This window comes from Thermobia domestica, chromosome 3 (assembly GCF_964235325.1).
Source record: "Thermobia domestica chromosome 3, izTheDome1.hap1.1, whole genome shotgun sequence".
Classification (NCBI taxonomy): domain Eukaryota; kingdom Metazoa; phylum Arthropoda; class Insecta; order Zygentoma; family Lepismatidae; genus Thermobia; species Thermobia domestica.
This window is the reverse complement of record NC_137456.1, coordinates 159,975,623-159,998,905: the sequence shown is the minus strand read 5'-3', so window position 1 is coordinate 159,998,905 and position 23,283 is coordinate 159,975,623. Positions and strand designations below refer to the sequence as shown.

Sequence of the window (23,283 nt, the reverse complement as noted above, 5' to 3'; positions counted from 1 at the left end):
AGTCACGTACAGTTCACAGATGACGAGATGAACCCTAGCAGAAGTAGTGTGACGTAGGTGTGGGTTCGCCCACTTTTCGCAGGGGGGTTTCAAATGACACCATGGAATAGCACACATATAACTTTACCCGGAGTAGCAGACATCTAAGTATAGACCACACCGAAAATGGACTTGACCGTGTCGTTGACCTTTCCCCGCTACCCTGTTTTAGGGTTCTTCTCGTCATCTGTGAGCTGTACTCTTAATTCAGTCATTTTTCTTTATAATTTTTACAAACAATAGTATTCCGAGAATAAAGGAAACATCATTATATTGAGTGGTTCAGTTAGCAAGTCGTTAACCTAGTCAGATACAATTTCAAACTATGATTTAGTGATGTTTTCTGTGGTCAAATATTACATCAGCTACTTTATCTGGCATTTTATTTAAACAATTTTAAATCCAAAATAATTTTGGGTGTATAACATTTCCAGTTCTATTTTCCCAACAAGTCCTTTTTACATGAGTTTAAAGGGGAACTCAATTGATCATTTTATCTTAATTAAACTTTTTCAAAATATCCTAGCATGAAGGTAGTGCAACTAAATATTCTATATTGATGCACGAAAGGCATATTACCTAAAATAATATCGAGCTTAACCAGTTACATTAACAGAATGTAGTTTTCATGTATTCAGGAGACATGGCTGCCACCGTCGGGGAATTTCGAATCACTTACATTCCGTTCTTGAAAGGCCTCGACGATGAATTGAATATATAGGAAAATATAAATTTTCTCATAACAACTGAAGTGAAGCTCGATTAATGCAAATAGTTTTGAGTTGACCGTAAGTTTAAGTAAACATATTAGTCAACAACATAGAACATATTTTATTGTTATGTCACATCGTGCGCCTCTAGTATTTTCCAATATATTGTCTTGTTAAACAACAGTAAACATCTGTCTAATTAAACTTTCTTTTTTCCCCACAGATCAGGATAATTTCCCAATTATCGTTGGAATAACAGTATCTGTGGCCATCGCTTTGGTAATCATCATATTGATATTATTGGTTAGAAGGCGACGCATGGGACAATGTGCTAGAAAGGCGATGGAGTCTCGTGGAAACGATAATCTTTCCTTACCAGATAGTGTCATAGATACAAGGTAATAATAATAATAATAATAATAATAATAATAATAATAATAATAATAATAATAATAATAATAATAATAATAATAATAAGACGAAGAAAAAGAAGAAAAGAGCGGAAGCAGCGAGCTTCTACTATTTGATTCAGCATGCAATTCTGCTATTTGATTCAGCATGCAATTGATTGTTGCACGATGGCTTTCGTAAAATTATCAATTTGTATTGAAAGTTCGCGTATGCTTTCTCTCAGACCTAGGAAGTAAACTATTGCTTGGGGCTGAAATTAGTTAAGAATGAGGAGTGAAAGTGTGTGGAGAGAAGGAGATGTGAACTTAACACCAAGTTGGAAATTTGCGCAAAGGCTGTTAAATAAAAAAATGAAGAAATGTATACACAGCATCTAACACCTGAACAGACGACGCTTCACTTGCGGTTGTGCAAGAGTGGCTTGATCTTCCTTGTGCATATCTACCACTGTTCCGTCCCTTTAGAACTTTCCACGCAAGTGAACAATGCTTTGGCGTGTCGGTGGTTCAGTTCCATATTCCTGCCTCCATTTCGTTGCATTTCACAGACATTTCCAAACTTCCAATACCATTTCAGAACAGTTTTTTTCTCTCTTTTCTTCTAGCTGCTCGAATGTCAACCGTCTTTGCGTCATCTATGTTCTTACTAAACTGATTGTGTAATATCGATCGCATCGATTTACACTAACACCATATGTTACTGTTACTAAACGATAGTAGTACACGTTGAACCCATAGCCAACTTGAATTGAAATATAACATGTTTTTAAAGTGTGTATACATTTTTTTTTTTTTAATGGATCGGTATATAAGGTGATAATTAATCAAATTTCTGCGTTCACTTTCGTAAAAATATTCTTCTTCTATGTAACATTACGTATATATTATTTAAGGCTTCATAAACACCCCATGGCGTGGATTTGAAATCGGACGATAATTACGGAGAATGTACTTCCATTATATATAACGTGCGTGTGTTTCACTGTAAATTTTCATAAATTCCTTCTAGTTGAAATTAGAAGGAAGGGATGAATTGACTTCATCTTAAAAATTTGGTTTCACAAACTTTTCTAAAAATTATCTGTTTTTCATTGTTTTTCATAAAACATTTACAAACCCAATTCCAGATACAGCTGAACCAGTTCACACTGGAATATCTAAAAAAATTGTGGCGTATGCTCCAGTTTGCCTCATCTGAAAAGGGAAACATATCCCAACAAATTAGAGATTGGAATATTATTTGTGCATTCTTTATAGTTACCGAATGAAGCCTACTATTTACGGTTGAAATCAAACAGGGATAGGTGAGGGAACTAATCCGTTCTTAGAGAAATTGCTTGACGATAATTTCCCTAAGAATTACCTCACTTTCATTAAACGTAGCCTGTGTTGTCTTTGAGACTTCGTAATGGGGCTTGTTTCTTGCGGTTCAAATTAGTCAGGACAAATGAAATTACCCCAGCTTCTAAGATTTTTAAGAAAACCTTTCAGGATAATATCCGCTTTAGGCTTAAGAATTTCTTCTATGTTTGGAATTAACGATCGGTCAAGAGTAAGTATTTAAAATTCCCCAAATTTGCAAATAAATAAATAAGTAAAAATCCGCACGCTTTTGTCGTGCATGATACCGCTAGTAATAATAAGAAAAATAATTTTGTAATACGTACGAAGTATGATTATATACTTGTATACTTGTAGATGTGGAGATAGGTGAAAAGACACTTACTTTTGGCGAAGTGCTGCATAATATAAACATCATGTGGAGGATTCTCTGTTTAGTACTGTATTATTACTTCGAGTAGAGTTTGTTTCTGTAGTTCTTTATTAAGTCAGCACTGATTGATTCAATGAATTTGTAAGATGCTAAATACTTTTTCGAATGTATTTCATAGCAGATTCAATTGTCGATCATGCTGCATTTCTCGTGAAATGTGTCGTTGTCGTTCATATAATTTTGAAATGCTTGTATAATATTTGTAACTTTCTTACTTTCACGTTCATACTGTATTCTATTATCCTAGTTATTAATTTACTACTCTTCCACTTCCTGAACATTCTGACTTAGAAAATAACAATTAAAAGCAAATTGAAAAGAAAGAAAAAATGGTTCATTCAGCAATTGAGAGAAAGGTTCTTTCGTTCCATGAAAATAATGTATGGTATACTCTTAGAAAGTAGTGGAAGACGCTCTTAGAATTCGTTATTATTATTATTATTTTTGTAGGAAGGAACAAAGCAAATGGAAATTATTGGATAGGAAAGAATTTGGTTTATGAATTAAGAGCGTTGCTTTACTCTGTATTGTTTTACTGTATTCATTGTATTCTTCACTATTTTTCTCTATAGCCGCCCTGTCAAACTGAAGGAGTTTGCAGAACATTACAGAATCATGTCTGCTGATTCCGATTTTCGGTTTTCCGAAGAATTTGAAGAACTGAAGCATGTGGGACGCGATCAGCTTTGCACGGCAGCAGATTTGCCTGTTAACAGACCCAAGAATCGTTTCACCAATATATTACCATATGATCACTCACGATTCAAATTGCAGCCTGTTGATGATGAGGAAGGTAGTGACTACATTAACGCCAATTATGTACCTGTAAGTATTGATATCCTATGGTTCTTAAGTAGAGTGCATTACATTCAGCAAACTGCGCAGTTAGATATGCAGTCTCCGTCAAAAGAAAATGGTGTAACTAACTGAAATCAGTTTGCAAACAATATCTATGAAAGTACTAATGGTATTTAACTACTCTTTAAGTGCAGTGTAAAGGTATGATGAGTGTGTCACAGCATTTATGATTTAGAAGAAGGCATTATATGCGTTAGACATTTATACCATTGTATGACCAATTTACGAAAACCGTCCAAATAAAATTTGGAAGGTTAGCATTTGATCCATTGACGGGCGACGGCCTTCACCTCTTCATCTGTGTGAAACTTCTGGCCTTTCAACGCGTTCCTTAGAGGACCAAAAGAGAGGAAGTCACAAACAGCTTCAGACATCTTTGCACAAATGTCTGCAGTGGCAACAATATGGGCTTGACCAGAACGGGAATAATAACTTGTTCATTCTCGAAACATTCATTATAACCACTGTTGTATTTAACACACATGTGTCGCCATACACGCCCTTTATTCGACTGACAGTTGGTTGGTTGGTTGATATCTTTCAGCAGTGAGGAACTGTATGACAGAACGTTGATCTGGTTCGGACGGATTGTGAATGTGAAATGTAATCTTCTAACGGTTACTCGTGCAACGACAAAACTTGTGTTACGTATTAATGTGGAAATATTATGAAAGAATATGGATATAGCATGAAAATTATGTCTTTACAATATAAAGGATTTATAACGAAGTTGAAAACAGATTAGAAGAGGATAATGTATTTAGTTTTTGAGATAAAAACTGTGTACAGTTTAATGGACGGTTTGATATCATCTGTGTAGATAATTGTTTACTGTACTTCAAACAACGTCAATAAAGGATATTTCTGTGTTATCAGACCGTTGACATTAGAAGGCAGGTCTTAGAAATGGAGACTGCGAATTACCTAAAAGAAGAGAGTTGGCAGATTTTGAGACTAAGGTTACTTCAGTTTAAACCACTATGGCTCAGAATAAGGTATATTTCAGGAGTTCCTTTCGTAGAAGGTGTAATGAAAGTAGCTGAACATCAAAGTACTATTTGTTGGAGGACGTTGAAATGTAATAGACAAAGTATCCTTATTATAAAAGAGAAACGTCTGTCTGTAACGTTAATTCCTAATAGTTACCAGTCGCGCTAATGGATGACGCTTCCTGTGTTGCCAAATGCACTAAATGGCGCTAGCGTGGAGGAAATTTGTAAATTTAAAACTATTATGGCAACTTAGTTGCAACTTCAGTGCATTTAGTTGAAACTGCATTGTTTCAATGTAAGTACTTCAAAATAGGACCAGGGCTGTAACCTTATTTACTGTATATTTGTGTAGTTCTACAGGAACATATTATGATTATTTAATTGCAAGTAAACTGTAATGTGTCAGTTTAATTATTTCAAAATCGATAGTGATGATGCTGAACAACACGAATGTGCTTTGCTGTTTATAATTAAGATAAGGACCATAATCATATTTAGATTTGAGCATTAATATTTTTGTAAGCGCAAGTTTGTTGGTATACAAACTTAAAAAGTTAAATGTAAACAAGCACGAGTTTAACCTATAGCATACAGTGAGCCGAAGGTTTGAAGGAACAACTAGTAGATTGGAATCGATGTTGGGACAACTATTACAGTAATTCCTGAAAGAGCTAATGATGCAGAATTGAACAAATCAAGGTTACTAAGATTCTCCTTACGATCATATAATGCTGATGGAGCTCTTCTACATCTAGTTAGACAACTAAGCATACAGGTGACATGAAATAATATGGCATGATAGTTACCACTGATAGTAGCAAATAATGCATTACATTAATAAGTGCTGTACTTGTGAAGGAATTGGATAAATATCTTTTGTCCAGCTTGGAGACATATTTTTCGACCAGAAACCGGATATTCTGTGACAGTATCGATTCCTAAGAGAAATCTAGCACACAGATTTTTACATATATTGGCGGATGTATTTACCGATTCTATACATATATCAGTCTATCAACAAGTTCAGGAGGGAGATATACATTAAACCGAATGCAATTCCAATATTTCGTAAATACTATGAAATTCTGTTCAATATAAAATATAAAGTGAAAGAGAGCATTGATTGATTGGTGCTACAAGGTATATGGAAACCTAAATGATTGTTTAACATACCTCTGGATCCCGTGAATATTTCCTTATTTGAAAGTAGTCACAGGGTATAGAGGTAGGTTAGCAGTACCGATGTTTGTAATACGGAAAAAGAATAACGAATTCTGACTGTTCATTTAATTATAAAATAACAGTGAACAAAGTTCTACGGAATGTAGTATATCCTTTGCCAAGGCCTGCGTACATGTTTAATCAGTTGAAAAGAGATGGATTTACAATGGTTTATGAACAGTTGTTGTTAGAGGAAAATTCGAAAAATATTTTAACAATCAGTGTAGTGGCGTTTATGTACACCATATCGATTATCATTTGACCTAGTCTGCACACTTTCCGGAAAGTAACTGAGCCATTTGCACAGGCGTTTTTAAATTATATAATTATTGCGGAAAAAAGTTGTCAGGATAAAACTTGTGAGTACTTTCTCTGCTGCAGGAACATAATGTAAAAGGAAAATTATAAAATTGCCAATCTCTGTAGTCACACATTGAGTGTCTTGGGTTCTAGGTCTCGGCGGACAGACTAGAACTGATAGAAAAACACAAAAATGCAATTTTGGATCTTAACGTATCTAAAGATACAGTACAATTGAAACTACATTTAGGTATGTTCACTTTTTCATTGAATATCCCAAATTTATCGCTTCATACGCAACATTTTGCAGAATTGCTTCGTAAAAGTTAATTTCGAAAAATTAACCCAATTTTTCCTTTTGACCCCAACTTAGACGTAGTGTTGATTACCAAAACAGTACCTAGAATACAACTGTGTAATCAGAAAGATTAAAACTGTATATATTGGTTTATGCTTCTGCTTCATTATCAACTCCGGAATAAAGTTGGGCGTAAGCGATAGTGTTTGCGTTAAAGAAATTTCATAAATATGTGTATGGTCATAATTTACTCATTGTATCAGATTCGTTATTAATCAAGTTAATTTTTAGAGAGCAGTCACGTAAACCCAACTTACGCAAATCCGTGTTTGCAAGAGTGGACTTTGATCCCTACCAAATTAGAACTACAAGATTTCTGATTGAAGTTATAGGGCAAATATCATAAGGAACGTAACTTACCTTGCACCTTATTCCCCCCCTCCCCCCGCCTTTTAATTAGATTAGAGAAAAAGCAACAGATAGCCAAGCTGAAACATTACGAGTTTCCAAAGACGATTTGATTTCTTATTACATGATGAAGGGTGTCTCTTTTCGTGATTCAGATTTGTTTCCAGTGTCTTCGCAACTTCTACGTGGAAAACATTTAGGTATACTCCATATTAAAGCTATGGGAAGAGCCTGTTATTGGTGGATGCTCATGTGATGTGGAAAGATTTTTTTCAAGTAATGTGATTCATGCCAAGCGATGCAAAATTCTCTCCCATTTAACATTTCAGTTCCTGGAAACAGACATTCAAACCTATGCAAAGAGTATATATCGATTCTCTTTTGAGATAACGGAGAGGAAATGTTTAATACTAGTGGCTAGTTACAGTAAGTGGGTTGTGGTTTGGCTTATAAGATCTTGCTTTACTCAATTTTTAATGATTTTTTTTTTATTATTTGAAGATTTCTTTTTATTTAAGAGAAAATATTGATTACGTTATTATTTCTACATAATTTTCAAATAAGCTGAAGATAATTTTCACAACTACGTACTGAAGTTTTGTGTGGCGGTATAGATGAGTATACTTTCGCCGAAGTGGTGTCTGTAAACATCAGTACCCTTTACACATATCATTGTAAATATCACTTCACTGTAAAACCAAAATGCTATATTGTACTTTGTTTTCGTATCATTGGAAAAATAAATAAATAAAATACTTATAAATAAAGAAATTGTAATTAGTATTTATCTACTGCCGTATTTTAAATATGATCGTGTTTTTATGTATATAAGTGTTTATGTGTATGTATGTATGTATATATATATATGTGTGTGTGTGAATAAATGCTATGTATGAATAAATATGATTAAATATATATAAACTATGATTGTAATATAAGTTTATTCTAATACCCGTAGGGTTTCAATTCTCCTAGAGAATTCATAGTGACTCAGGGACCATTGCATTCGACGAGGGACGACTTCTGGCGCATGTGCTGGGAGAGCAACTCTCGCGCAATAGTTATGCTAACAAGGTGCATCGAGAAGGGGAGGGAGAAGTGTGACAGATACTGGCCATACGACACTCAGCCAGCGTATTATGGTGATATCCAGGTCACTATGCTTAATGAGAGCCATTATCCTGATTGGAATATTTCAGAGTTTAGGATGTGCAGGGTATGTATGCTCGTATTACGATCTTATTTGGATATATTCTAAATTGTGTGTGTGCTGTAGTCGATATTTTTATTTCTCTTTCTCCTTCAGAGTTGTAAAAGGATTAGCCAAGACTGTTATACTTTTTTGTTGTTGGCAATCTGAAAAGCATTGAGTGCAATATCAAAGACATGTGTATTCATGCGGCCGCGCTCCGTGCTTCTGAGCATTACTTCAATATATAGAAAATAGGAAAGCAAAATATTTTTCCCATTTTCGTATTTATTCATTCCAACAATATAACCAATTAAAAAGTGAAATATCTCAGTATCCCACAGAAAAACACTTAGCATATACTGAAAGCATAAAGTACATATTCTATATCATGTACGGAATTAAAAACAAAAGCACTACCACATTCCCCAGGCTCCCTTGCAATAAGTATGATATGTTACTTAATTTTTACAGGTTGATTGAAAACAGTATCTGAACATTTTAAACAACATTCTTTCTACCTCGTAAAAATAACTCGAATTCAATTATATGCATCATCACAATGCTCATATTTGCTTTTGCGAAGCATTTGCGTTTTGCCATTCATTCATTTTCTTTTTTCTTTTTTTTTTCTTCTTATTTCTCCGTCATTTGATACAAAGGATAAATTAAAGGTGAGACAAATGAAGAAATTCTGTTATGGAAGATAGTTGTAAGCTTCTGCAACCTTTAATCTACAGTATGATAATATAGGAACAATTCAGGCAAAAATGTATTTTTCTATGTTAAGAAATAGAAGCTTCGTGTAGTTGCAACGCTCGTTTAACTCTAACGTAAATTTTGTTTCCTGCTTTTTCTATATGAATTTTCGAGAGATGCATCAGTATTTTGTCTTGCGCTGAAGATTAAAGTAAGTTTAAAACAATAAGTGGTTGCACAACTAAGCAACGTATAGCAACAGTCGCACTGATATAGGTATAATGATTCGTAATACTGGAACGTAGTAGAATAGATAATAATAATAATTATAGTAGTTTTTATGCCCATATGCGGTTATCTCCTTGTACGCGTCACACATCGATATGACAGTTGAGTTCCTGCCACACGCAGTTGATTATGTCTGTATCATTTGTACGAACGGTTTAAGTAGTTCGTTGTTACAGTTCTGGCAGATCCTGTGGCAGTGGTGGCATGTGCACGATATCCTTTACGTACGATATACGAGGGAGGACCCAAAAGAAACCGGACTTTCGTTCTAAAAAATTAATTTATAACAATTTTTTACAAAATTCTTTCAGTCTCCTTCAAAGCACTCTCCATTAAATGTGATTCATTTCTCCCATCTTCTTTCCCACTGTTTGAAGCACCTCTGGAACTTTTATATCGTCCAATGCGCTGTGCGAAGTTCCTTTTACAGCCTTTACACCATCAAAACATTATCCTTTTAGATTTGTTTAATTCTCGGAAAATGTCATCATGTTGGTCAAAAAGTTTCGATCACTTTCAATCTGATTTTTCAAGTCCTGGCTCAAATTCAGACAAATGATTTGATCCTGGGTGAGCAGGCGAGAAACAAACTTAGCGGCAACATGTCTCATTTGCAAAACCTCACACTGGCACGAGCTCCAACTCACTCCTGCCTGTTTTGAAATATCATCGATCATGAAACGACAATGCTCGTTGATTTTGGGGCAGATTTGTTCGATGTTTTCGTCGTTTCGAAATGATGAAGAGCACCCAGAACGAGCATGATCTTCAACACTCATCTCACCACACTTAAAGCGCCCAAACCACTCAAAAAATTGCGTGCGGTTCATAGTATCCTTCTTAAAAGCCTATTGAAGCATTTGGTAAGTTTTCGTTTCCGATTTTCCAAGTAGGAAGCAAACACACTCCTTGTTCCTTTGAATCTGCCATAACGATTTCGCAGGCGGCAAACGAAAACAGTTGAGAAAACCACTAATACGATCAAACGTTAACATCCTACGTAGACGCCGCTTGGCCAACTGATGTGGGAAGGTCTCTACTAGTCCCATCTAGCAGGAGAACTCTCTACTACGCCTAGGAACGGCAGCGCTCTTTCAATCCGGTTTCTTTTGGGTCCCCCTCGTATTAAACTGTTTTTGAAATATAGTCACAGATTTCATCCTGCAGAATTCCGTTACACCAAATGCCTTCACTTGCGTCGCCATTTTTTTTTTATTTTTTTTTTTCCTGTTACGAATGTGAATATGTGAATTACCAACTATGTTTAACACACGAAATGAAACATTGGCAGTTGCTTTACCCATTCAAGTACAATACGTTACCTTATTACTATTCATAACAAAAGCATGACTTTACGAAACTGCAAAAGCAAAGATCTTTTAGAATCATCCTATATGTATGAGTGGCTCGGGGGAAGACAGTGGTAAGTGACATTTTCTAACTTTCAAGTAAACTGGAAAAGGAAGTTCAACATTCCCATGCAATTCAATGGAATGAAGCCTCATCCGCCATCTGCAGCCACATTTCCGAAATAAAACTACCAACATACTGTTCTGTAGTTTGATCCCAACCCATTCTATCTAACTCAATTTTACCGGAAGTGGCGCTTATTATTGTTTTCCCTGAGTAGTTCATATATACGTACGTTAGACCAAACAATTAAGTGTTGAGATTCTTGCGATAAAGGTCCTAGTATATGTCAGTTTTATCCAATTCTGTTGCAAAGTAACTTACGCTTAGATCCCACTACATATTTAGTATACATTAGTATTGCCAGCATTCCCATATTATACAAGAGCTTATATCACATATTATTATTATTATTATTATTATTATTATTATTATTATTATTATTATTATTATTATTATTATTATTATTATTATTATTATTATTATAAATCGTGGTAATGTGGATGATTTGCTTCATTCTAATACTGAAGGAAATAATACAGAATTAGAAAGACAAACTTGTCTTGTAATGTTTCAGTCTTTAAATAATAACTTTACTCTGCATTCATTTAAAAACTGTTTTATGTAATAAACTGTTATAAAAGTATATGTTATATAAGCATAAATTATTCATTCATACTAGTCGTAAGATCGTAACAAAGTTCCCATGTTAATAAAAAATTAGAAAGTTGGAAAAATTAGTATACACACAACTTTGCTGGATGTGCTTGCAAGCAGACACACACACACACACACACAAACACTCAAAAGATGTGTGGGCAGTTACTATTATTATTTTAAGTTTATATTTCGACGTTTATCTTGTGGGGAAAGTTATAAATTTATTGCTTTGTTATATAAATTTCAAAAATATTTTATATATATGACCTTTACAGGGTGACACGTCCAGAATAATTCGCCATTTCCACTTTACGACGTGGCCAGACTTTGGTGTTCCCGATCCTCCACAAACGCTTGTACGATTTGTGAGAGCATTCAGAGAACGCGTGGGACCTGAGCAAAGGCCAATTGTTGTACATTGCAGGTAGTTATTATGTTAATTATTAACTAGTTTGAGAAAGCAATAAGCTTTTAATAATTGTCAGAGAATTTCGCGAAACTATCTCGTAATATTCTGATGCGTAACGATTAAAATTTCAAGTCTTAATTTAAAATATTAAAAATTCCGAAGCAGATAAATATATTTTGAGTTAGCTAGTGTTATTTTAATGAAACTTACTTTATTTGTTTACCGAATAATATGTGAGCAAGGTACTATCAATTACAAGTTTCTAAAATTTTTTAGTTAAGTTTATTTATTATTATTACAATTTAAGAAAATATTACATATATTTATTAATGTGTCAACATATGATTTTTGCAATATAATGGGCATATAAACAGCACACAAAATACACATTCGTCGGTGCTTTCTTAAGTTTTCTTTGTAAATACAATGGGAAATAATCCATGTGCATCCTCCTATGAGTTTAAAGTGAGTTTCTTCAGCAAACTGTAGAAGCCGGTCTCCGGCACAACTAATAGTTTCGGCGCTTGAAAGAATAGGCAACCAGAGAAAGTCATGTGAATACCTCGTGACTGATTCTACTGAGTAAAGACACAATTTGGCTCAAGAAACGTTCACTCTTGTATTCTGAGAAAAAATGGAAAGGGTTGGAAGCTATGTAGCCCAAAATCATCCTTCTATATATCCTTAGCAAGTGCTTCTGCCTATGTGGTTTCCCTAGATAGAATCATTCAAACTTATTTCTTCGGACAAGATTAAGACATGTATTTAAACCGTTATCATGTCAGACTGCGAGAAATAAGTTAACTTTACTAGAAGCGTTCAGCTTTGTAACAAACTGTGACGTTATCTTGAAAGTAATAATATTTATCCCCATATACCACAAAGAACTCTTTGTTGCAACATTACTTCCGTATGAAATACTAATCCTGCATAGAACTCCCTCGTGGCTATATGATTAACGTACGCATCTTTGGCACGGGAGACTCGGGTTCGATTCCTGGTGGAAGCTCATGTGGTTCGGATCCTACGTTAAGTTGTATGTCCACATATCGTGTAGCCTCGATGCTGAAAGGGACACTAAACTCTAAACCAACCAACCAACCAGCTAATCCTCCATATTCATTAGACTTGTCTCGAACTATCAGCTTTTTTCCTTTCTTTCTTTCTTCACTTGAGCCGCTTTCTGTTGGTTAAGTGGTTCAGAACATTAAGGTTTTGTCATGAAATGGATAAATTTTTGACTTCACAGTCACACAGTTCTTTTAGCACTTGCCTTCAGAGTAGGAAATTCGATCGATTACCGGTGGCAGCGTATGTAGTACGAAATCCTTGGTGAATAGGAGACCTGTTTCGTTTAGCATCGGCTTAAAGCAAGTCAAGGAATCACTGTTTTTAAACTGGAAGTAAAATTTTTGACAATCGTATTTGAACTCCAAAGGACATTTTTTTAAAATTATATGATTGTTTTCAGTAATTTGTATTCAGTAATAATATATCGCTCCGCAGTACCACCCAGCTACTTCAAATACATCAACTCAACATCATACCCGTGTATATATATATATATATATATATATATATATATATAGATATATATATATATATATATATATATATATATATATAGAGAGAGAGAGAGAGAGAGAGAGAGATAATAATAATAATAATAATAATAATAATAATAATCTCACTCAGTGACAATTATTTTCATATGAAACAGAAACTGCGCAGCGCTGTAAGGTTGGCAGAAACCATTCCTAGCGAACACTGGTCACCAGTTCTAAATTTCTATTCGCCTATATATATAAAAGGACGAGTCATAAATCTCGTAGCATTTCCACAACCCAAACAACAGGCGCGTGTATAGGCCGTGGTCTACCGTAAATACAAGGTCAAATTGAACCAAGATGTAGTGTGGCAAGCGAAGTCTTTAACACGGAACCGTGAGTATCTTCAGTCAGTTTCTAATGGCTGTGACGATGAGTGATCAACAAGTCTGATGTGTGAACTGTTTACTGTATGAATTCGAACTCGGACATAACGCTGCGGCAACAACCCAAAACATTTGTCATATGGAAGAGGAAGAACTATTCGTTAGTTCTAGAGATTTCGTACAGGTTGTGAAAATGTCGAAAAATTAGCCAAGGTTTGTTCGCTCCAGGGTAACAGATTCAGAAGTCATACGACACGCCATTGAGAAAAATCCATCTACCAGCACATAACGATTGTTAAACTCGGCATGTCCTACTCCATTGTAGTGCGTCACCTTCACAACTCTGGAAAAGCATCAGGAGCTGCCACATTGTGCCATAGGAGTTGACCTCAGCTCAGACCCAGAGGAGAATAGATGTGTGCAGATAACTGCTGCTAAATCCTCGTGATGTGCGTTTCGTAAAACAATTGTCACATGTGAGGGAAAGTAAATTTTTTCCTAAATCCGAATGTGCAAAAACAGTGGTTGAGCAAGGGCTAACTTCCAGGACCAGCCGTCACACAGGGCCATTTCTAGCTTAAAACCATGCTCTGTGTGGTAGAACTAGGAGGCAAATTCGTTCCTAGCGATCGTACCATCAATGCCGACCTTCATTCTGAACAGTTGGGGCGGATGTATGCTGCACTACGCCAAAAATGTATTGCGTTGATGAACAAAGCGCGCCCTGCTGCAATAGGATAATGCAAAACCACACACAGCTCTAGAAACACAACAAAAATTTCAGGAACATGATGAAATCAAGCTGATGCCACATCCAACGTAGAGTCCTAACCTTGTCCCTTCAGATGACTTCCTGTTTCGGTTCTGGGCACACTCCCTAAAATCACGATGCTTCACCAATCAGCATAGGTGGAAATAGCTTTGTGGCTGATGGAGTGACTGACTTCTTTGCCTGTAAAGATAAGACGTGGTACCGACATGGAATCGGGAAACTTGCAGGAGGGTGGCTGCAGGTAGTTCAGCACGAGGTACTATACTCTGAATGTTAACCTGTTTTCATTGTACTGGAATAAACACAACTATGTTGTGTACTAGAATATTGCAAGACTTGTAGCTCATCCTTGTTTTAGTACAATGTAATTTGCTCAGTAACACAATACATCAGACATTAGTCGATTCAATTATTTTTTCATTAAAATTTGTTAGAAATACAGTTTGAACTGTTATAATATCGCAAACTTATATCTGCTACCTTGAGAATTTTAGTAATTGAGATATAACATTAGTAGAGAAATGAGAGCGGGATTTCAAATTGTGTTTCTATCAGTGCGTATTTGAATGTAAACTTTCACCAAATCCATATTTCTGAACTTATTAAAGGAGTTTATTCACTCATGCTATGTTTCTAGAAAAATCATAGAACAAGAAAAAAGTTGAAAGTAATTAATGTTTATATTATTGCGATGTAATTGATTGATTAATTTGTATTAAATATCCTTTGTTCAACAGTGAAGCTGTATAGAATGAGACACAAGAAGTCTAACAGGTTTAAAGTGGGATCTGAACCATTGTGTACATCGAATGCTGTCCTACCGGAAATCGAACACAGAACTTCCAAAGTCACGCGTGCTAGTCACTAGACTAGCAAGAAGAGCTTGGGTGGCGTAATTGTTCAATCTGTTTTAGACAACATAGCTTTTTTTTTTTTTTTTTTTTTTTTTTTTTTTTTTTGTAGCGATGAAGTTTGTTCTTATTGACTTCGATGTATTTTTCGTGGATAAGCAAATCATTTAGTTTTGTTTTCTTAATTAAGGAGGCTGTTAAATCCTAAATTAATTGTACCTGAATTTTAGAAAGCTTTCTGAACTACGTTTGATGAAATTTATTACATGATTTATGATGGTTCATTTAAGCTAGGAGAACGTAAGATGTATGCTTTAGACTTACCTTTCGTATAACTTTATGTTGTTGAAACACATTAGAAGCATTTTTTTCTTTTGTTAATTTACAGATGATTCAAAGTGATTTCTCAAATAATAAATTCTGTTCTCAATATTAATAATTGTGTAGTTAAAACATCCTTAAACACAGGATGGACATAAATACGGTAACACCTGAAAAATTGCACATTACCTTTATAAATAGCGAGTAGGACCACCTTTGGCACGCAGAACGGCCTGCAGTCGATGGGGAATGGAGAAATAGAAATTGCGTGTGGTTGTCAAATGGATGTTGTACCATTCTTCCGCCAAGTTGTCGAGACGACGGTGGTAGGTAGCGGCTTCATACCTTGGTCTCCAAAACTGACCACAAGAGATCAATGATATTGAGGTCTGGCGATTGTGTATGCCATGGAAGATGAGACACTTCATCTTCATGCTCATCAAACCAGTCCTAAACGGTGTGAGCTGTATGAGCAGGGGCTCTGAAACATTGAAACACGGCATTACCATCTGAGAACAAAGTTTGCACCAAAGGATGCAGGTGGTCACTCAAAATGGATACATAGTCTTTGGTAGCGACATGTCTATGCAGGATCATGATTGGTCCGGCAGAATACGAAAGGCTGCCCAATTCATCACTGAACCACCGCCATGCTTCACTCTTGGTAACAGACAGTCTGTATCGTGCGCTTCTGCTGGTGTTCTCCACACGTATACTCCGCCAGCAGTTGGAAACAATATAAAGTAAGACTCGTTCGACCAGATAAAAGTCTTCCACTGCTCTATTGTCTAGTTTCTATGGGTGTTGCACCATTGTCTCCGTATAGCATCATAGTCAATAGTCACGAGTGGTTTAGGAATTGCAGATCTGTCATAAATTTCCAGCTTGTGGAGTTCTCCTGACTGTATTGACGATAACAGGGTTTGTAAGCATTGTGTTCAGCTCAGCTGAGACTTTTGGTGGCATGGTGATCTGCTTGGTCAGAATCTTATCCAATGTGCGTCTCTTTCTGTCACGCATCACGCAGTAGCATCCATGCTGGTGCTTCACTGATGCTGTTTTTTGGAACACTTGTAGGCAGACGGGGCCTCTTGATACACCAAACATTTCCGCTACTTTCTTCACGGAAGCTTCCACCATACGCGCACCCACCATTTCCCTTCTTTGGAATTCTGTCAGCTCAGACATGATTGACATTAACCCTTTGGGGATCCTATGGTACAATTTGCACCATATGCACTTTTCATGGTACATTGCGTTATTTCTCTTCTATTTGAGCTTTTTCGTGTTTTTTTTTTCTAAGTCCAGAGGCCTTGTAGAAGACATTACGTATGGTTTCAGACCGTCCTGCGTCCAGACATAGGAGGTGATGACGTCATAAGTCAAAAATTTATTTTCTCATTTTCTAAGCCTATGTTCAATATTTTTTGGCGGGCTTATTTTTCTACGTAGAAGATTGAAATTTTGCACAAACATTCAGTCCACCAAGTAGTATTTACCAGATTTTTTGTTCTGATGTCAGTGCTAAAACAGGGAGGGAACCAGAGGGGAAAAGGGGTAAAAATAGGGATTTTTTACCCCCAAAATCCCGTTTCTCGTCATTTTCCCGCCTCACATACATAATAGGACCACGTGAGTCATACCGTCTGAAAGGCCGTTCCATTCTGAAGAGAATGACGGTCGAATTGTTATTCTAGGGTAATTAGGGACGTCTCAGGGATTTTTTTGAAAAATATACTTCTATATAGGGAAATATGGGGCATTGTCGGTACATATATTTTTTGGCGGGCTTATTTTTGAACGTAGAAGATTGAAATTTTGCACAAACATTCAGTCTACCGAGTACTATTTACCAGATTTTTGTTCCGATGTCAGTGCTAAAACAGGGGGGGAACCAGAGGGGCAAAGGGGTAAAAATAGGGAGTTTTTACCCCAAAAATCCAGTATTTCGTAATTTTTCCCGCCAAAAAAACATAAGACCACGTGAGTCATACCGTCTGAAAGGCCGTTCCATTCTGAAGAGAACGACGGTCGAATTATTATTCTAGGGTAATTAGGGCCGTCTCAGTGAATTTTTATCCAAATATACTTCTGTATAGGGTAAAAGTGGGGCATGGTAGGGAAATTTTTTCTGGTGGGCCTATTTTTTCACGTAGAAGATTGAAATTTTGCACAAACATTCAGTCCACCGAGTAGTATTTACCAGAAGTTTTTTTCCGATTTCTGCGTTAAAAACAGGGGGGGTCCAGAGGGGCAAAAGTTGAAAAAAGGGAAATTTTGCCCCAAAAAATCCCTTTTTTTCAGGAATTTCCCGCCTTAGATACATGATGGAGACATATGAATGGTACCGCCTGAAAGACAGTTCTATTCTGAACAGAATGATTGGCGGATTATAGTCCTAGGGTAATTAGGGATGTCTCAGGATTTTTTTCCCTGAGATCATAGTGTTTTATGGTACTTTGGGGCACTGTGGGAATTTTTGATAAAAATTCTCCCGCCCTTACTATTCAAGATAGAAACTTGAAATTTGGCACACACATTCAGTATACCAAGTACTATTTCTCAGATTTTTTTAGATGGCTACGATCACACAGGGGGGTCCAGGGGGGGCCAAAGTTCGAGAAAAATTTTTTCCCTCCGAAATTTTCACTTTGACATTTTTTTCCCGCTTCTGGTATATGGTATGAGCACGCAAGTGGTACCATTTGAAAGCCAGCTCTATTCTGAAAAGAATGAGGTATGAACCATGATCCTAGGATAAATAGTGACGATGCAGTAGCTGCTTGACTGAAAGTCTAATAAATAGCCCAAAAAGCCAGGATCCCAAAAGGGTTACCTACAGGGACCAGTCGCTGATTTATAACTGCCCCATCTGTTTGATTAGCCAGGTTGTATACCTCACAGGGTGTGTCGGTGACCATAGCGACATCTACCATTCAGACACAAATCGTGTTTGAAATGGCTACTTCTTTTATACCACGTATTTCCATATTTTTGTCTATGCCCTGTAGATTAAAATAAGTTGGAATATTAAAGAGTAGAAATTATTTGCCTTTTTATATAATCTGGTTAAGGCCCTTTGCTAAGCTCATCCCGATATTTTTAAAATTTCAGTGAATAACTGAAAGACAATGAAGAATATATAAAATATAGAAAAGAAGCCAGATATCAACAAAGCGCTATTATATGAACCAATAAGCATTTTCAAGACTCCTCATATAGTGTATAAATTTGAGTGCCCAGCAATTATGACGTCATAAATTGCGTACCCAAGTTTCTGGTCTATAAGAAAAGTTTTGGAAAGAGTTATTAGTTCATATAAATACTGTTTTGTGGATACTGTCTAGGTTAGTTTCTACATATTTTATATTCATCATGGTCTTTAAGTTGTTCACTCGAATCCAAAATGTGGAGTAGCTTAGTGAAGACTTAAGACATTTTTTTTCCACTCAACCATCTAAATCTATAAGAAAATTCGTAACGTCATAGAAACAACAATAAAAGTAAAATCATTATACGTGAACAACGGCTGCAGCTACTACTAATAATAATAGTAAAAATGATAACGTAAAAAAATAATACAGTGAACGTAATTATAGACGTTTTGAGCTTTTATGCCTCGTTTCAGTACCGAGACTAGATGTGAGATAGACCTACGGCATAATATGGGATTAAAACACTATGAATTTTTAGTACTATTCAGTTTAAATTATAGTTTTCATAATTTAAGTTTGGACGACTTACATTTAAATAGTAATGGGAGCGAAAATGTTATCTCAAAATTGAAAGAATTACTTTAATAATTAGTCAAAACTTGGCATACAATAGAGTTGTTGAAATTGTAAATTGTGTTTAAAATGGATGAAATTTATCGATCCTCTTCTGTAGATACTATGCTTTGTTTGTGTAGATTCCCGCTTTGATTGTTTTTCCTTCTAGCATAAATATAGATAAAGTGTGGAATTTGATGTGTTTTAGACAATTTTTACTCAGAAGGAAGAAAAATAAGAAAAGTAAACAAATGAAAACAGGAACAACAGGAACAACAGGAGTGTACTTAGTAAAAATCCTGCCAGCCATCTATGGCTAAGTAGCTGAGATACATATTCAAATATTTCTGATAAAAAGAAAAATAATTTAACCAGTATTTCTTCTGGAAAACAATAGAAATGGTTTTGATCTCATAATACACCTAAAAATTATTAACCACAGTGTACAAATTAAGAATATATTTGAGTAACTGAAGCAGAAATTTTGAGTTGGCTATAAGTGTAATACCCTACCGAAGTGAAAAACAGTTAATTGTATTTTTGGGCATATAATTGAAGTTACATTCTAAATAACCTACATTTTCATTAAAAGATAAAATAGATTATGTTTCTAGGTTTTCATTAGATTAAGATACATATTTAGAATTCTGAAATCATCGTACGATTATTGGTAACAGTTTAATGCAAAAATACTTATCATAGTCAAAAATACTTAGTAGAGGCCAAAATACTTATCATAGTCATCATCATTGTTGTTTTATTAAAATTAGCGGGATGTGACCGTTTCGTTCCTGAGAATATTTTGTTTGAAGTAACATTTCTTTGAATATTGGTGTTTTAACATTTTCACAGTGCTGGTGTTGGTCGATCAGGCACCTTCATAGCATTGGATCGAATATTACAGCAAATTAAGAAGGTGGATTATGTAGATATATTTGGAATTGTGTACGCTATGCGGAAAGAGAGAGTGTGGATGGTGCAGACGGAACAGCAGTATATCTGTATTCATCAGTGCCTTTTAGCTGTTCTTGAGGGAAAGGAAAATGATATGATACCTCGAGAAATCCACGAGAATGAAGGCTTTGAAGGTAGGTTTCACAGTCGTACGTCTAAATACCTTTGTTTATTGTCTTTTTTATTTTCCCTTTCTTTTACTAGATATATATATATATATATATATATATATATATATATATGTATGTATGTATGTATGTATGTATAACTATTGTATTTTCAGAGAACTTCTAAAAAATTTTATTTTTTCAACATGTACTACGTGAAAGTTGGCATTTTTTTTAATGTAGTAAAGTATATTTCTCACTCGTTTAGAAGATGCTCCACAATATATTAAAATACATGCAGAGAGAGAGGGAGAGAAAGTCTTTACATTTTAATTATTCAAAAGTTTATTTTATAGTTTAAGAGAGAAGTTCGTAACATTATAATTATTCAGAAGTTTATTTTACATTTTAAGAGATTTAATCTTTAAAATGACATTTTCTTAGTGATAAACTCTAAAGGTGCTCCCCTTGCTCTTTTGTATCCTGTAACGAATTCATTCAATAATCTCAAAAAGATGCATGCTCACCTTGAACTTTTGTATTCATTCAAGCAAACTCAGTATTTTGCTCTTCTGCATCATGTTACGGATTCCTTCAAATAAACTCAGAAGGTGCTAACTTTGACCTTTTGTATCCTGTTACTGATTTATTCCAATCAACTTAAAGGTTCCCACCTTGCCCTTTTTATCCTGTTACAGATTAATTAAAAAATAATCGCTGAATTGTCGTTGATTATTGTCAGCATTTATCAAGACACATGTAAGAAAGAAGGGCGTAGTGAGGACTAATTGGATGGAATTTAATAACACAAGTAAAAACATTATACTTTAACACTAACATATTGACACTTGCAAACACAATCATCTTGAGACTTCGAGTGAGAAGATTTATTATATATACAGGGTGGTAAGAAACTATTTGAACAAACTTAGGGAGCTGATTCCCGACACCGAAACTAGCAAAAAAGTCCTCTAAAACTGTTCAGTAGGAGATAGTTTCGGAGATATAAGGTGCCGAAAGCGTGTAAAAAATGAACTTCAGAGGGCTGTAATTCAAAAACAACGCATCGTAGAGAGTGCGGTTTAGAACATTACCCTCCAAGTCATACCTGCTCGATTGAAAAATGTATGTTTCAAACCTCCGCAAGATATGTACGAGGTATTTCCCAAAGGAACTTACGGATTCCCTATAACCTGGCAAGTAATCCATATATACCTTTGAGGACGGAGGTTTGAAACACATTTTTCAATCGAGCAGGTATGACTTCGAGTGTCATGTTCTATACCGCACTCTCTACGTTGCGTTGTTTTAGAATTACAGCCCTCTGAAGTTTTACTCAGTGAATTTTCCCACGATTTCGGCACCTTATAGCCCGAAACTATCCTTCACTGACCAAAGTTTCAAAGAATTTTGTTACTAGTCTCGGAGTCAGGAATCAGCTTCCGAAGTTTAGTTTGTACAAATAGTTTCTTACCACCATATATATATATATATATATATATATATATATATATATATAATTAAAGAATCATCCTTAAACCAGTTGCAGGTTACTTAAGTAGGGAAAGCTTTTTATAACAGGAAGATACTTAAGATTATTGATTCAGAATCGTTCTTTTTTTAAGGAAAGTATAAAGTGTTTTGTCAGTCATCTATGGATAGCACTGATTTTACTATTGATTACACATCTTACATCTTTTCAAAGCGTTTTTCGTTACAAATGACGTCCTCCTTTTGCTCGAACTAGTAGAAACATGTGCCAATGATAAGTTCTACAATACTTGAAACTTTAAAAAAAAAAAAAAAAAAAAATCTATGCTTCCATGGAGCTAAAGATATTGTCATAGTTGATGATGCTCCACTATTTGCTCTTGTTTCAGACCTTTACTAATCTTTCCAGTTACGGCTCCCTATTTTCACTGATGGAACCATATCTGCAAAGACCCACGGTGCTAACAACCAAGTTCTCAGAGACTATCGACAATAACATATTTCATTATCAGTGATGACCATCGTGAAATGGTTATTCGTTTCCTATTCTCGTTTCTGTGCTGGTTCTCGTTCAGCGCCTGGGAGACATTAATTAGGCTCCAATGTAACTTTCTAAGACAGGGATGCAAATAACTACTCGCCCGGAGCGAGTGGTTCATCGGCGCGGGCAAGTTTTTAATATCACTATTATTTATTTCAAAGATAAGTAATTGCTTTCTATTGTGGATGTGGGCTAGTAGCTTTTTTCTTGTGCTAGTAAAATTGTGTTGCTTATTTGCATCTCTATTCTAAGACAAAGTTAATTATGGCAAATCTTTCGAACATCATATATACCGATACGACATACTACATCGCGATTTCACATTGACGCTGCAGCTTCGTACAGATTGTCACTTAAGTTTTTGACGTCTCTTGAACTTTTTAATCAATAAACACACTGGTCAACATGTAGAGGTTCATTTTTAGACATCTCACTCATAACTTTGTTACTTATGAAAAGGTAATAACTTCTCGTGAAAATGATCTCGTGTTAGTTCCAATTTTTCTTTCATTTTTCTTAAACATTTTAATATTTCTAGGCAGATATCATGGTTATAGCTCTGATATAGAACGCATTTCATATTTTGGCTGGAACTTGTTCAACGATGTGGATTTTTGTCCTACAGGTTTGTGTTCAATGGCGACTACTCGCGTTATCACAGTGAACAAATAAAATCAGAACAAAATTTATTGTGGCGATTTTCAGTCTGTCATAGCAGAACTTAAATGTTCCTTTGGTTGTTACGATGTCCTCTGCACTTCAGCTCAACACCAATATACTCACTAGCGATTAAAAGAATGTTATTATTCTGTTCAGTTTACCGTAAGAAACACTATGTCAGTACTACGAGCCGCAGAAAGGCACTGAAGGGCAATAAT

The 23,283-nt window shown here is 35.4% G+C and overlaps 1 protein-coding gene across 5 annotated transcripts in view; it reads left to right on the top strand.

Annotated features, from left to right (window-relative positions):
* Positions 1 to 23,283, top strand: part of Ptp10D (Protein tyrosine phosphatase 10D) — a 279,629-nt gene that overhangs the window by 232,858 nt on the left and 23,488 nt on the right. For all 5 annotated transcript variants that reach the window (XM_081751951.1, XM_081751950.1, XM_081751948.1 and 2 more), the window contains exons 24-28: positions 973 to 1,147; positions 3,506 to 3,758; positions 7,969 to 8,226; positions 11,532 to 11,680; positions 20,165 to 20,400. In XM_081751951.1, coding sequence (XP_081608077.1) covers positions 973 to 1,147; positions 3,506 to 3,758; positions 7,969 to 8,226; positions 11,532 to 11,680; positions 20,165 to 20,400 — 1,071 coding nt within the window. The remainder of the gene's footprint in view (positions 1 to 972; positions 1,148 to 3,505; positions 3,759 to 7,968; positions 8,227 to 11,531; positions 11,681 to 20,164; positions 20,401 to 23,283) is intronic.